The sequence below is a fragment of the Lampetra planeri genome, chromosome 5 (genome assembly GCF_965212315.1).
Source record: "Lampetra planeri chromosome 5, kcLamPlan1.2.h2, whole genome shotgun sequence".
NCBI classification, from domain to species: domain Eukaryota; kingdom Metazoa; phylum Chordata; class Hyperoartia; order Petromyzontiformes; family Petromyzontidae; genus Lampetra; species Lampetra planeri.
The window spans coordinates 9,612,131-9,627,424 of record NC_136111.1 but is presented as its reverse complement, the minus strand read 5'-3'; the positions used below and the strand labels follow the sequence as shown (position 1 = coordinate 9,627,424).

Genomic DNA, 15,294 nt, shown 5'->3' with positions numbered 1-15,294 from the left:
TGGCAGTGTGGTGAAGTATGGTCAAATATCCTCCACAATCAACATATCTTGGGGAGGACTTCACAGCAGTGGTTTGACAATGGCTGTAAATTATTGTTATTATTATTTCCTCTGCAGTATTTATTATAGTGCATGCATATGTATTATACAATGGCCCCTACGTGTACCATAAGCGCAGTTTTCAAGTCTCTTCAAAAACGCGAATGAATCTCGATGGGCTCTCGCCTGCTTCGTCACACAGCGGCCGTTATTGCATTGACATTAATGACGTGTCACGTGGTCTCGAGATCCCTAGTAGAGCCTCCTTAGAGTGTTGAGCAAGAGCTGGTAACGAGCACCTATTTGAGGCTGGGGTGCAACGTGTGGGGATGGCGTGGCCAGAATCACTCCTCGCCGCTTTTGTCTTTCAAGTGCTGATGCTGGACACCTCGCACCGCTTAGAGGCCGTGTCGATCGAGGTGAGAGCGAGGACCAGCTCAGTCATCGCTTGCCACTGATGTAGCGGTCGCGGCAGGGAATCGAACCCGGGTCGTGGAAATATAGAGCGTTGTGCAAAAAAGAAAACCGCAGACGTGATGCACCACACCGTTGTGCAGCAGACGGTGCTGAATTTAAACTGGAGCTGTCCGTGGCTGAGCTCCAGAGAATATCCCCCCCCCCCGACCCTGCCCCATCGGATGGGGTGGGGGGGGTCTGGGTCCGGTGTGTTTGGGGGCTCTGGAAAATGTATCATGATAACTTTAGCTCTGGCGCTAATCACTGCGCCACCGCTCTTCACAATAATATGTACACAGACACACACACACGCACTCAATCACGCACCCACCCACGCACGCACATACACGTGCACAGCCACATACGCGATGTTTGCCTAACCGGAGCCGTGTAATATATCTGCAGCTATACTTGCATGCTTCCTTCCATGTGATTGTAATCAATAGTGGTGGTGGGGGGGGGTCAAGGTGTGGTAGTAATTTCACGACTCTGTAAAGTGGTGAGTTTTTCGGCAGCAGCTGTCAGGGATATCCACCGCTCTGGCCGTGCCAAGCGGCTCTCGGGTGACTGTGCCCAAGTGAGCAAGGGAGGGTTGGAGGGGCGGTGGGGAGGGGGGGAGATGGGAGATGGGAAAAACCCACGCGATGTTTTTTTTAAATATATAAGTCACTGACGCGGCTTCGACCCGCCAGGATTTCCACAATCAAAACGTTTCCTTAGACCCATAATTCCATCCGGCGGTGTTGCATGGCTGGTTACGTGTGATCTCTCCACCACGTTGTGAATCACGTACGGCAAAGCCGATGGCCACATCTCTCTGAATTCTTCTCATCTCGTCAGATTGCAGAAGCCAATCAGAGTTGAGCCTGGATCGTTGCTTGAATGGGCAGCCACCGTGCACTGACAGGGCAGTGCAGCAAAATCCATTGTTGTCCCATACTTATATGCTCCCGTGTCTATACTCCAAACCTTCCCCAGAGCAGTGCCACTGCTCTCCCTCTGAGGCATGACAATACGGTCAAGTTTATCCAATCGCTAGGCAATACCAGGGTATATGGTACGGGCGCCGTGGTGGCGGGATGTTAAATATCTCACCGGATATACAGGAGGTCGTTGGTTTGATCCCTCACCCTGTGACGCCTGTACATTTGGAGTGTGCGGTGTCTCTCTCCCCATGGTCGTGTGGAATTTTGTCCAGGTCCTTACGTTTTCCCCTCCACATGAAGAATCAACATGCGTTTAGAGTATTTGGCCGCTACACATTTCCACACGATAAAACACTTCGTTTGAACTCTCATTTGTGGTCAGGTCACTTTAGACAAAGAGCTGTATAGCTCAGTAGTGGACCTTACCTGGTAAAATAAAAACAAATGTTGTTTTATCTTGTGGTGCTGCTTTCTGTACTAGCAGATATCAATAACCGTGGTATATTCAGTATTCATCATTGCAAGCATTTTATCCACACTAATTAGGTGCTAGAGGGGGACATTAACATACACGTCTGCGTGTGTGGAAAACGAATGCAGGCATCGCATTAGTGTGTTAATTGTGTGTTTAATTATCTTTTGCATTAACATTGGATTTTGCTAAGGTGTTTGTAAATGTGTGGGCCCACCAAAGAGATCTTATTCGGCCCTCGGTGAATGAACGAAAGCACAAGCCACGTGTTACGAGTGAAGGAGGAGAGTGAGAGAGACTGTTTTACTCTGACACAAGGCCGTCCCAGAGGCCGGGGGTGGTAGGGAGGGGCAAAAGGGGCAATTTGCACTGAATCTCACACAAAAGACGGCCCCACAACAAACCTCACATGGGACGAGTGGGTGCTGAAATAAAAGGGTCCCCACGTGCTATTCTGCCCATGGCCTCCAGGAACCTCTGGGCGGCCCTGCTCTGGCATACAGATGCGAGTTGATGCCTTTTTAGCTTATTACCCCCGAGGTTTTGAAATTGAATTAAATATATCCCTTGGTGAGCTAACCGGTAATCCAGAATGTCCTCCAATTACACTTTATACGATCGTTTCATAAACAGTTGTGCTTAACAGTCGAGGGGCTGCTTTGTGGGGTTGTACAGTAGCATGTTGTGTTCGATCCCAAATGCCAACACCTTGTTTTTTCAGCTGTCAGGGCACAGAGCCTACGGGGATTTTTTTATTTCTGTAGTGTGGTGTGAATGTGTGTGTCTTTGTGCGCGCGTGTGTGTGTGTGCGCACATCTGTGAGTATGACCGTGGAGAGCGGTAGATTAGTGGTGAGCGCGTCGTGCTACAATCCCAGTGACCCGAGTTTGACGCATACCCATGGCTAACACCAGCGGTGAATATCTGAACTGGTCAGATGCACGAAGACATATGCAGAAACAGAGATGTCGAAACAGGCAAAGACATGGATATAAAGAGACATACACTGACACAGGAACCGACACATTGGCGCAAAGAGACGGACACACAGAGACACCGACATGGAAATAGGTCGCAAGGAGACGGACACATAAAGGCAGACAGACAGTCGGACAATGACAGGTACATCAACATAGACGAGCACATAAATACTTGGAGGGCAGATGCGCAGAGACGCAAAGATACACGCGGACACAAACGGGTATACAGGGTAGGGGGGATGCAAAGACATCACCTGTGTAGCCTGTTGGGGCAAAGGCTGTTAGTGAGCACCTATGGAGGCTAGCACAGGGTGGGTGACCAACACCACGCCCGGCCGCTTTTATAGAGAGGGATACACGGAGAAACTCAGACATGCGAACACAGAACACATGCCGCCCGTGGAACATTGCTCCATACCACGACTTCTCCCTTGAGGCCAAGGCCCGATTTAGGGGGAGGGAGAGGCCAATAGGATATACTGTATGTCCAGCGGCTAAAATTGCAAAGGCACCTACGAAAATATACGTAACATTTTTTCGTGAATAACATAAATTATTACTTTGTTCGTATAATTTTATATGAATTTCAAAAAAAGTATGTTAATTGCTGTTTTATTAGGTTGTTTTGATATCCCCATCGGACACATGAGCTTCAAATTATACTGAGAGACAAAAAGAGGAGCACAGACTAGGCAACGTACACAGGTTTTTAGCATCGTTCAGGCTCAAAAAAGAAAGTAAGTGGGTTCGGGTCAAACTAAACTCAACTATTTCTAGCGCACCAGGTAAAGCCCACTGAGCTAAATAGCCCTTTGTGAGAAGCTACCTACCCACAAATGAAAATCCAACGAAGTGGCTTATCATGTGCAAATTTATAGCAGCCAAATAATCTAAACACATGTTTCTAAATGTGGAGGGGAAAAACCGGAGGACCTGGAGAAAAAGCCACACGACCACGGGGAGAGAGACACGCAAACTCCAAATGAACAGCAGGCGTCAGGGTCAGGATTGAACCCACGGCCTCCTGTATACCAGGCGAGGGAGTTAACATCTCGCCACTGCGGTGACCCTGTAGCACACATCATGACTGTAGCACACATCATGGCTAGGGATGGTGGCCGATTGTCAAAAACAGTGAGACACGAGGGGCAGCCAAGCAAAAGGAGTGCGCCCGATAGTACGTCCACCAAGGAGATGGAGTGACGAAACCAGCTCTTATGCGAATGCTTTGTCAATAATTATTACATCACAGTGATCGTGAGGAGTCGCGGCAACTTGGGGAGGCCTTCATCCAGCAGTCGACTGATCATGGCTGATGATGGTGATATAGAATTAACCTTCTTGGATAGGGGACAGGGTCAAATCCCCACGAGGAAGAATCTCTCCTTGCAGGCCCATCTCCTCCAGCAGTTGCACAGCTGTTTATTAGGCCACCAGCGCCATGTTACGTAACGCTCTCGTGCACCGCCAGCCCAGCTGCTGTGCTTGGCTGAGCCCTTCTGCCCCGAAATGCCTCCTCGAGCTCGGCAGAGATGGGGAATACGGGTGAAAAGGAGTCAGCGGGGACTGTCCTAGCATTCCACATGGCTGCGCTCCGACAGTAGGAAACGATAGCACATGGAGAATTGAACATTGAAAAAAAAATGTACAACAGATTTTCGAATGTCATTTTAAAATCCTTTATATTAAGTTCGCTTGCTTGCTTACGACCGTGCAAATCTTTCGGTCGTTTTTTAACCCACTTCCCGTGATCCAATCGAGCTGACATTTTCCACACAGACTCGTTGGGCGTGACAATTAATGTTCGTAAAAAGATTTTTCCAAAATGTTACACTTTTTAGGACAAAAATATTATATTTAATTACCAATTGCTTAATGGTGCAATGCAATCATCTTACCCATAGGTGGCAGCCATCTCAAACCAGAGGACGAGAGGACTCTAGCCGCCACGCATATAAAGGATTTATAGTGAAAAACTTTATTTTTACGGGTTATACTTGTTTTTATGTTCAAGTCAAGGGAAAAGTGCATCATGCTATTACTGGCGGAACAGCCTCCACTTAGAGAGAGCTTTACAGAGCCCCTCCAGGAAAGGATATTTTGGCCTACTTTCTACGCAGGTCAAACATCTTGGAAGAGATGGGAGTACCCATGCTTTACACTGGAGGTGGGGGGGGGACAGTGTAGGACTTAATTTCTCATGGAATTCTTTCCGGGTCGCTTGCAGACCAGAGTAGGCGCACGTCCAGTTACCGCAGCGATAACGAGAATGGACGTGGTGTGCCGGGAGTTTAAATATTTGTCGGGTCACTGACCCGGACATGACTCAGCTGAAATTGAAACCTGGGTTTAAACGACGCGCCGACACGTCGACTCGTGTCTCGTCTTCGACTCGCGGCGACATGCGTCCGAGGCATTCGCCTGCAGGAATAGAACGTCCGTTCAGTTGGTGCAGTTTGTGAATGCTGCTGTGCAACACGCCCGTGGCTTTTCGATAACATTTCACTGCAACCGAATTTCAAGTTGCCATACAAATCGAGTGTGGCTTGAGCTTGGTAGAGAGGGGAAGTCGGTCATAGGCAGAGGAAAAGAGGAAGGTTTTCAGCCGGTAGTCGTCAGCACGGATGACTGAGCAGAAGAGTTTGAGACTAGGGAGGGGGGGAGTTTGGTTTGGGTGACATGAGGATTTGAAGGGCAGTCAGTGAGGCCAATCCTGAATCCCAAAAGCGTAATATCGGTATCGCACCTCGTCTCCAGGCTCAAACAAGCTTTGGGAAGCACTGCCCTTCCATTGGCAGCCATAATCCAGTGGTAGAAACTCCATATTACCATGGTGGGTTCAGTCTCCCATAGGGCGAGAAGCCCTTACCGATGTCCCGCAAAGTGGTACTTGTTTGACCAACCAGGTAAGGATGGTGAGCTGAGCTGACCCCTAACCGTGATTTGAACTCACGATCTTCTAAGAGCGAGCCTGGTTCCTTGGATTACAGGATCAGTTGGGTGCGGTGGCGTCCGGGTGTACAAACACACATCACAGTGGTTTATACAAACACTAATAGTGAAGTCAGATTAAAATAGCCCCAACGACCCACAAGGAGTGGGGAGGTGCTCGTGCAGCAGTGGATAGACGCAGATATGTACATTGACACAGTTACAGACATCATTTTGCAATGGTCACCTTGCAAATTGTGATATGCACAAGACAGTTGCTTACATGATCCGTTCCAGTAATAGTATCATTGTACTGGAGGTTTTTTTGTTTAAATACACTGCTGTGGTGTAATGCTTGGCTCACTGCAATTGCAGTGGCCAGTTGGGTTAAATAATCCCAGCGTGGTAGTTGAAATGATGATGCAAGTTTCTTTTAAACCACCTATCTCTGTTAAATTTCGATTTAAAGCTTTCGTGACTGCAGGGATTCATCTTCTTGGTTCTTTCAGTAAAGTCACGTAGAAGGGAATAATAGAAATAAAACATAATAAAATAATTCTCGCGACGTTTCGGCCACAACGCAAGCAGCCGTCCTCAGGTGAAGACCAGGTCTGTCGGGGAGACAGCGTCAGACGCTGTCTCCCCGACAGACCTGGTCAGACGCTGTCTCCCCGACAGACCTGGTCTTCACCTGAGGACGGCTGCTTGCGTTGTGGCCGAAACGTCGTGAGAATTATTTTATTATGTTTTATTTTTATTATTGTATTATTTCCCTTCTACGTGACTTTACCGAAAGAACCAAGAACACCTATCTCTGGCCAACCAGCAATACACTGTAAGTGGGTACACCGTGGTTAGTCGGATCACAGGTCATGTGTGGTGGGGCAAAGTGTGGTCACTTCCACCTTTGTTTACAATACGCCTGGCCAGTGCACTGGAAGAGGAGGTAAAAAAGGCTAGCAGCTCTCGATAGCAGCCTCTGGTGGAGGACGTTTGGCCAGAAGTGGCGTGAGCAGGCAATTGCAGGGGCTGAACCTTTGCTGTCCTTACACTTTATGAAAAGGAACGCTTTGCATGCGCTAGAACGCTTCTTTGTCGTGTCGTCTGGAGGCTCCGCGATGTCTCGCTTGCTGTTTTATAAATGACGAATAACCCGGTGCTGTCATTTTCACTGCCTCAGTTCACGCCGCACATTTCTGTTTGTCAGCGAGGTGCCAGTCACCGCTAAATAGGGCCCTTTTAAAATGCGGTGAATACGTGCGTTTGTAATGTTTTCTTCACACTCTTCAAAAAATCTACCTGAAATATGCAATGTAATGAATGGTTGAATAGTATAGAATAACACTCGTTTCTTTATGCATGACCTGTTGGGAGAACACTGAGACAAGTCTCTTTTGCAAGGGGAACTTGATAATTAAAATACTTTGGGGAATACATCAACAACAACAACAACCGAAATTAACAATTCCAATTATTTACCCGGAAAAAAACTCAGCGAGTCTCAAGACTCCCTTTCAGGTGGCTCCTGCGTTGGGATGTTTGGCCAATTCCCCGAATGAGTAGTTAGCTTCATGTAGGAGGAAACTGGAAAATGTGGACAACAACCCGCAACGCCGTGTAAGAGGAGGTGACACTCTGCACTGCCATCGCCTGGTCGCTGTGCAGCCCAACGCCCACAACATCTGGCAAGCCCTTGTGTTCATCCATCTCAACTGTTAAACCAGGCTTTGCTCTGTTAGGCTTCTAAGATCTGACAAGGTCGGGCACAATGGTGATTCGGTTGTAAGTCAATCATCGATATAACTATTGACGTTAATAATAATTACGCAACCTTCTCAGTATAATCAAAACAAGTGTGAAAAATAGGGTAATTATGTTCTGTGAATTAATGTGTTTTGCCATTTGTTGTTTCAGGTGAATGAGTGAGTGGATATGAACGTGGCACTTTCACAAGGCTTTACAACGCAATAGACGGAGCTTCAAACACGTCCCTAAAAACAAGAAAACCAGCTTCTCCGAACGCCAGTTACACATCCAGAGTGATGGATCTGTGGAATGGACGCGCGCTTCTGTGGCTCTGCTCGGTCGAAAGCACAAAATACGAATCTGGGGGCTGCTTTTAAGAATAGGGCAGCTGCATGGAAACACGAGAAGGCTCAATGGTGCAAATTACTCTTTTCATTTTTTGATGTATTCCTGGAGCAGAACCGGAGCTAAATGTGGCACGCGGCAAAACGCCGGGTTCTCACAGGGCGATGTTTTCCTTGGGCACGCCTAGATGTTGAGCGGAAAGAATCCGAAATCTCCGCAGCCCAAAAGTGATTCAAGGATCGGTCCAGATGTCGCCGGACAAGCTCGAGTTGCCGCTGTCTCGTGTGCGGATGATTCTGCGGGGGGTTGGGTGTCCGACTGCACCCTGGCAGGCTCGCTGAGAGCCATGGAGCCGGGACAAAATCTTGTGCACAGCAAGCCCGCTGCAGCCGCCGACGCAGACAGCGCCCTTTCCGAAGCGCAGGCGCGAGCTTCTTTTTCGCACGAGAGTGCCGCCCACACGACGAGTGTCGTCAGCCTCGAGCCACGGCCCCCACATCGCCCAACCACCTCCGTCGACATCTCAAAGCCGCAGAGCCTGGAGGCCGAATGGTGGCCGGGATCTCACGGCGATCTGGATCGCGCTTCCGGCCGCGAACTTCACGCCGTCTCTCCACCGGCGCTCTCGCAGCAGCTGCTGCCCCTTCAGCCTCAGCCACCGCCGCACCCGGCACCGTACATCTACAGCGTGACACTCCCGTCCAGCTGCGGGGCAGAGCAGGCAGGCTACTACCGGCGGCCCGCCGCATCCCGCGATGCCGCACCGTCGACGGAGGTGGCCGCGGCGGCACAGGCATACGTCTTGCACCCCGGAGGGTCCACCGTCCGGCCCGTGTGCGAGCAGGTCACCGACTTGCTGCGTAAGGAGAGGAGGCCTAAGAAGCCAGGCAAGTACATCTGCTCATACTGCGGGCGGGCGTGCGCCAAGCCGAGCGTCCTTCAGAAGCACATCCGCTCCCACACCGGCGAGCGGCCGTACCCCTGCGCACCCTGCGGCTTCTCTTTTAAGACGAAAAGCAACCTGTACAAGCATCGCAAGTCGCACGCGCACGCTATGAAGGCCGGGGCAGGGCCCAGCGGGGACGAGGGGGAGGGGTCCTTCCTCGAGTCGGGCAGCGTGGACGAGCAGGAGGGCCGCTCCGAGGGGGACGAGACCACGGACAGCGAGGACGAGAGCGGCCTCGAGGAAATGGCCCAAGCGAGCTCATCAATGGGCCCCGAGCCTCCGACGATGACGAGCAAAAACGTGGCAGTGCCTCCGACTCATCCCGCCGAAGCAGAGGCAAAGTGGGTCGGCTCCTTGGCGACAGCCACCTGCTTGCAGCCCGCGGGAATGGTCCCGGAGCGCGGAATGGTGGTGCCGTCGCAGCCACCCGCGCTGCGCAGCAGGAGCCCCAAGCTGTACGAGGCGACGAGGGAGCGGCCAACCACGTGCCACCCCGGAGAGCACCAGGCGGTGCGGCAGAAGTTGGCGTGGACTCTGAAGCTGGCCGAGCGGAAGAGGCTCGAGAGTGACCAAGCGCAGGGCCTCCAGAGGCAGCCCAGGTGCCCGCCGCACCCCTCGCTGCAGCTGCTGAGCCCGATGAGCAAGAGCAGCACGGATTCGGGCTACTTCTCCCGTTCGGAGAGCGCCGAGCACCAGGGCAGCCCGCCCAGCGCGGCGCCCGCCATGACGTACAGGGAGATGGTGCTGGGGAAGAACGTGCCTCCCGGTCTGAGAGGGACCGACGCGTACGTTTCCGCCGCCGTCGCGGAGACCGTCGCGAGGCCCGGGCAGGGGAAGCTGCCGTTGGAGAAGAAGCTCATAGAGGAGCACATCTCCAGGCTGATTTTGCACAACGAGGCAGTGATGGACGACAAGGAGCTGGACAGCGTGAAGCCGCGCCGCATGTCGTGGTCGCGGAGGGGCAGCTTCGACTTCTCGAAGCAGCACCCGGAGTGCGACCCCGACGCGTCGAGGGGCGCGACCCCGCGGCACCACCTCGCCGAGCATCACAGGCCGCCGCACGGCCACGCCTTCTCGATCCGCCCCGAGGCGGCCCGGCGGAGCGCGGAAGCGGCGCCGCTCAACCGGAGCAACTCGACGCCGGTGACCCCCGGCTATGCGGGGCGGGCCGAGGCCACCGGGCGCCTGCCAGGCTCGTCACGCTCCAGCCGCTCCTTCGACGAGGCGACGCCGCCGCGCGGGAAGGCGCAGCCGTACCCGGGGCACCAGCGCACCCTCGTGCGGCAGAAGGCCATCGAGGTGCCCCTGGGCGGCGAGAGCCATGCGACGCCGCCGCCAGAATTTTCCGAGCTCAAGTCTGTGTCGATGGACGAAGGGAAGAGGGGCTGCTCCTTGGGGGAGACCCTTACGAGGCGCTATCGAAGCTTGGAGGAGAGCTACTCTCAGGAGGAGAGCGCGGAGAATGATGCCTTCTTGCAGGTGAGGAGACGGAAAGGGTCGATGTACGAATGCGAAATCTGCGGCGTCCGCTACAGGAAGGCGGAGAACTTTGCGGTGCACAAGAAGTTTTATTGTTCGGAGCTGTACGCCCCCAAGCTCAAGCAGACGGCCCCCAAGGTGCCGCTCGAGTCGGAGACGCCGCAGCGGGACACGCAGCCGCAGATGGTGCACTTCAAGGTGTCCGCGGCGGCTTCGGAGGGCGCTGTGGGCGTGCGGAAACGCAGGAAGGAGAAGACGGCTGGAGAAGAAGAGGAGTTTCCACCGGAAAAGCCCACGGCGCCGCTGCACGGACACTTTCTGACATCGTGGCAACAAACCGTGACTGCATCATCGTCTGCGCTTGCACACCTCCAACGGGAACATTATGCTTCCGCGAGCCTCAGTAGCGCCCCTGCAGAGAGCGAACCGGCTGCGACCTTCCGCCCGGCGACGACGTACACGGTAGCGGCGGCGGAAGGGCACCCTTCTCAGAGAGGCGATCGCATTTCCTCGTTTCACGCTCCTCATAGCAGAGGAGGGGAGGACATTCACTCGGCCGTCGAGAGGGTGCTCGAGGCGGTGCCGACCGTGACGCGGACCGGCAGCAAGGAGATTTCTGTGATTCAGCATACAAAGTCTCTGAGCCGACCCAGCTCCTTCGAGAGGGCGGAGTCGGTGGAAGCGACGCAGGGAGAGGGGGAGCCGACGACACAATCGAGTGGCGTGTCTTTACTCAAGGAAAGTGCGACGGGCCAGTATGAGAGAGCGGAGGGCGCAGAAACACAGGGTATTACATTTTCAGTGCCTTATCAGCAGCAACAGCAGCAGCAGCCGGTACGGCAGACCACCCTCCTGGTGCCAGAGATACTCGTGACGGAGGACACGGACAAAGACCTGACAGAGGCCGCGAGGAAGGAGCAGGAGAAGGCGGCCCAGGAGTTCCAGTGGCCGCAGAGGAGCGAGACGCTGTCGAAGCTCCCCGCCGAGAAGCTGCCCCCGAAGAAGAAGCGCCTGCGCCTGGCCGACCTGCAGCACTCCTCCAACGAGTCGAGCACCGAGTCATCGTCGCTGTCGCGCAGCATGAGCGGTGAGTCGAGCAGCATCTCGCGCGGCTCCAGCTTCTCCGCATCCTTCGAGCGAGACGACACGGCCACCAAAGCACAAAGCGCCGTCGCTGCCAACGTCGCTGCCGGTGCCACCGTCGCCGCCGCCGCCGCCAGCAAACCATCCGAGTTCCTCACCGTGCCCAGCGCGCACCACCGCCGCGAAGTCAAGGAGATGTGCCGCTCATCCTCGGAGCAAGGGCCCGCCCCGGAGCAGCCGGTGCAGCTGTCCGAAACCCGTAGCAAGTCGCTGGACTACGGCAGCGGAACGCAGCATCCTGCTCCGACGGCGCCGGTGGTCACGTCGACAGCGGCGATTGGCACGTCAAGGCGAAGAGGAATCTTGGTCCGTCAGGCGTCTTTAAGCGGAAGCCCGGACAGCCCCGAACCGGCCCCGCCTCAGGGCGAGACGTCTTCTCGGCCGTCGTGGCTAAGCGACGCTTCGGACACAAAGCAGCAGCACGTGCAGAGAACGTCTTCGACGGGGATGTCTCCCCGGACACCCGAGCAGAGTGCGTCTCCAAAGCCCTCGGCGTCTCGTCGAGACGCACAGCCGCCGCCTGCGCAGCGGATGTTTGTTCCACCTCCACCGGCTCCTATATTGATCAGCGGCGCCCTGGGCCACCTACCCGCCGTGGGTACGCTGCAGCCCGTCTACTCCCTTTCCCACCTGCACATACCACTCTCCCTTCCGGCCATGCCGCTGCACCGACACCAACTGCCGCTGCATTTCCAGATCCCGCAGGCGCCGAGCCCGCCGCCGCTTCAGCGAGTCTACGGCTGCCCACTGAAAATCCCCGTCGTGCAGGGCCTGAGCACGTTGCCTCACCTCCAGCTGCCCTTCCAGCAGCTCGGCGTGCCCCGGTTCCACGTGCCGCAAATAGCGGTGCAGACGAATGTGCCGTTCATCATCCCTGCACCGCCGCCGTTCGCGCAGCGCGCGTTAGTTCCGCGAGAGCTCTCGGACGCCAAGGGGAGCGGAGGCCCACTCTTCCAGGCCGCTTCGGGGCGCGGCTTCACACCCCTGCACCCGCTGCACCTACCGCGGATGTCACAAACGATAGTCGCAACCGAACATCCGAGACTTCTGACGCCAGTAACTTCCCTCATGGTTCCGGTGAGGATCCAGACTCCGTTTCCTTCGTACAGCTACAGCATGTACACCACCCTCTCACAGATGCTGGTCACCCAAGCCCAAAGCAGACCTCAGCCAGTCGTCATCTGCCAGTGGAACAATAGACAGCTCGTGTTGGGTGCCTTGGGCCCTCGTCCCAGACCCGGCCGTGCGACCGCAAGCCCTCACGTGTCTCCCATCACGCCAGCTTCACCCGCCTCACCGTCGCACCAGCTTTTGAGTGAGAAGATGCAGCTGTCATCGCTGCCGGTGTCCGGGCTGGACGGCGTGTCCGAAATGCCTCTGCCCGTGGCTGGCAAGCGCATGCTGTCACCCGCGAGCAGCTTTGAAATCGCCATGGAAATCCGCGGACAAAACCAGAAGCGGGCCAAGGAAGAAGACCATTCCGTCGGCTTGGAGGAGGGCATTGAGCGGGCATCCGAGCCAGAGAGGGTCAAAGCATCTTCACCCGTCAGGTCAAGGCCGCCCACGTTGTTGAGACAGCACTGCACCACCGAGACTTCGGAGAGCAGGTCCACCACTCCCGTGAACTCAACCCGCAGTTTAGCATCCACCGACTCCTTTTCCAAGCTGGAAGTCTCTGTCGTGCTGGAGCAGGTGACTCAAGGAGAGGAAACGGACAAGGAGTACAAGCCGAGCGTTTCAACGCAAGTTCTGCCATCCGTGCGCTTCACGAGCAACATGCCACCTGCCCCAGACCCTGCCTATGACGACCCCCTCCCTGGAAAGTGTTCCCCTCCAAAGTCCACGCCGCCGATAGAAATTGTCATCTCGGACATGGCCGGCACCGCAACTGAGGTGTCGACGTGCATGCAGGAGATTGGCCGAGAGCAGGCAGTCTCAGCGGAAGCCCAGGACGTTCCAAATCTCCAGCCCACCACGACCGTCACCTGGTGCTTCTTGGTGAACTGCCGGCCGAGCCCCGTGCCGCAGGACAAGAACACGGAGTCGGTCTACGCCTCCTGGGGGCGCGACTTGGACCACAGAGGCAGCTGCAATCCCCTAGGCCTGTCCACCAAGGCCGCGCTGGGCCTCCTGTGCTCACGGCAGAGGACCACCATGTCCATCTACACGAGCACGATGATTACCCCTGCACGGGCTGACCAGATGGTGCAGTCCAGCCAGTGGAAGCCAAGGTTGGCTAAGGTACTTGCCCTTCACTGCCAGCAGCACATGTTTCCGTATTTATTTTTAAACTTTCATCCTTCATTTTTAGCACTGAAAGAATGTTAAATTCCCGTATTATTTCCAATTTCAAGAGTCTGGCACAAAGCGACCCAATGCCAGACCACGTTGCACTAATTTTAAATTTATGTGATGTATTAGCTGGGATTAAGTGAATGATTAAACGTGTGGGGAAGCTAGCATTAAGTGGAGTATATTTAATTTAAGGTAACATTCCTGCCAACATTGTAAAAATGCATCGTGCATTATTAGCTCTCTGCCAATGATTCCTGGAATTGTAAGATTGGATGTTTTTACGTCTTATCTGCATAATATGGCAGCTAACACTGCAGAGAGGAGAATGTAAATGCAGTCAGCCTTGTACTGGCACAAAAGGTCACCCTCATGTTCTTTAATCTGCTTCCACAACATAAAAATAAACAGCAGCCTATTTTCATGCCATTTCATTTCTTGAACGCAACGCACATTTCAGAAATAGCCCCAATCAAAATGTGCGCTTCGCGTACAATTCGTTGTACCTGAGCAGTGTTATTGTGGTAGCACAGCGGTTGGGGACACCATGCTATTAACCTGGTGACCGGTGTTTTATTGCCGGCCACGGCTAATATCAGCAGCGAGCGACATCCTAGCTGGTCCTGACCCTCCCAGCATAAGTATGGCTAAACAGCCCCGTGATGACGTGGCTTGGAGGGGGGTGGGGTTTCCTCATCCAACAGTGGATGGATAAAGGGCAGTTTTTCTTTGGATTATTCCGTTTTGGCTTACGGGGAGAAAACATCGGAGTTTGAAGGGCACATCAGATGGGAGAGCGAAGCTACTTTGCTCTCAGCCAGACTCTGATGCCCTTTGTGGCCAGCGCATGCTTCTGGCTCAGCGTGGAAATTTGACAGTGGAAAATCCATGAGTGGCCAGGAGGGGCCCAGCACTTGTTAAGCTGAGATGTGTTCGTGTAAAAGGAGTATAAGAATCCTAAGGGAGCCCAAGCCTTGCCTTAATCTTGAGCATCGATACTGAACCCTTATACTTTTTTTTCCACTGTACAGCCCAGCACAGTTCAAGAGGCACAAGGTTGTTTTTTTTCCGCTGCAGAAGCCGAGCCGTGCCACGGACACCACACGTAATGAATGGTGGAGACGTGTGTAGATGATGCGGTAACACTGTGGCCTCAGTGGGTACCGACTGACATCACCCACAGTTATAGCGTAATTAGCCCTGCCCCCTGGCCCTGCCCCCTGGCCCTGCTTGGCCCTAATCCAAATTTGTAGTCCCCTACAGACTTGGGTGTATCGACCACAGTGGTCTCTACGCACACCACTAGCTCTCCCTCGAAATGCTTCTTTACAGTCCAAGTGATTACCATGTTAAAGATATAGTGCATGTTAAATGCTATTATGCACCAGGGCAAATCTAGGGCGGTTGTCACCAGCAAAGCATTGTTGAGGAACGATTTTGGCAACTTGATCCGTCAGTCGTGTAGAGTGGTGGATTTGTGCCCAGCCAATGAAAATAACATTTGTTGAAAGGTCAGTGAGGATTACAGAGATGGGGCCA

At 53.9% G+C, this 15,294-nt stretch overlaps 1 protein-coding gene across 3 annotated transcripts in view; it reads left to right on the top strand.

Moving 5' to 3' along the window:
• The window catches only part of LOC144718824 (transcription factor HIVEP3-like), a 123,882-nt gene that overhangs the window by 88,776 nt on the left and 19,812 nt on the right, over positions 1-15,294 (top strand). For all 3 annotated transcript variants that reach the window (XM_078594380.1, XM_078594379.1, XM_078594381.1), the window contains one exon: positions 7,719-13,704. In XM_078594380.1, coding sequence (XP_078450506.1) covers positions 8,083-13,704 — 5,622 coding nt within the window. In that variant the 5' untranslated portion in view covers positions 7,719-8,082. The remainder of the gene's footprint in view (positions 1-7,718; positions 13,705-15,294) is intronic.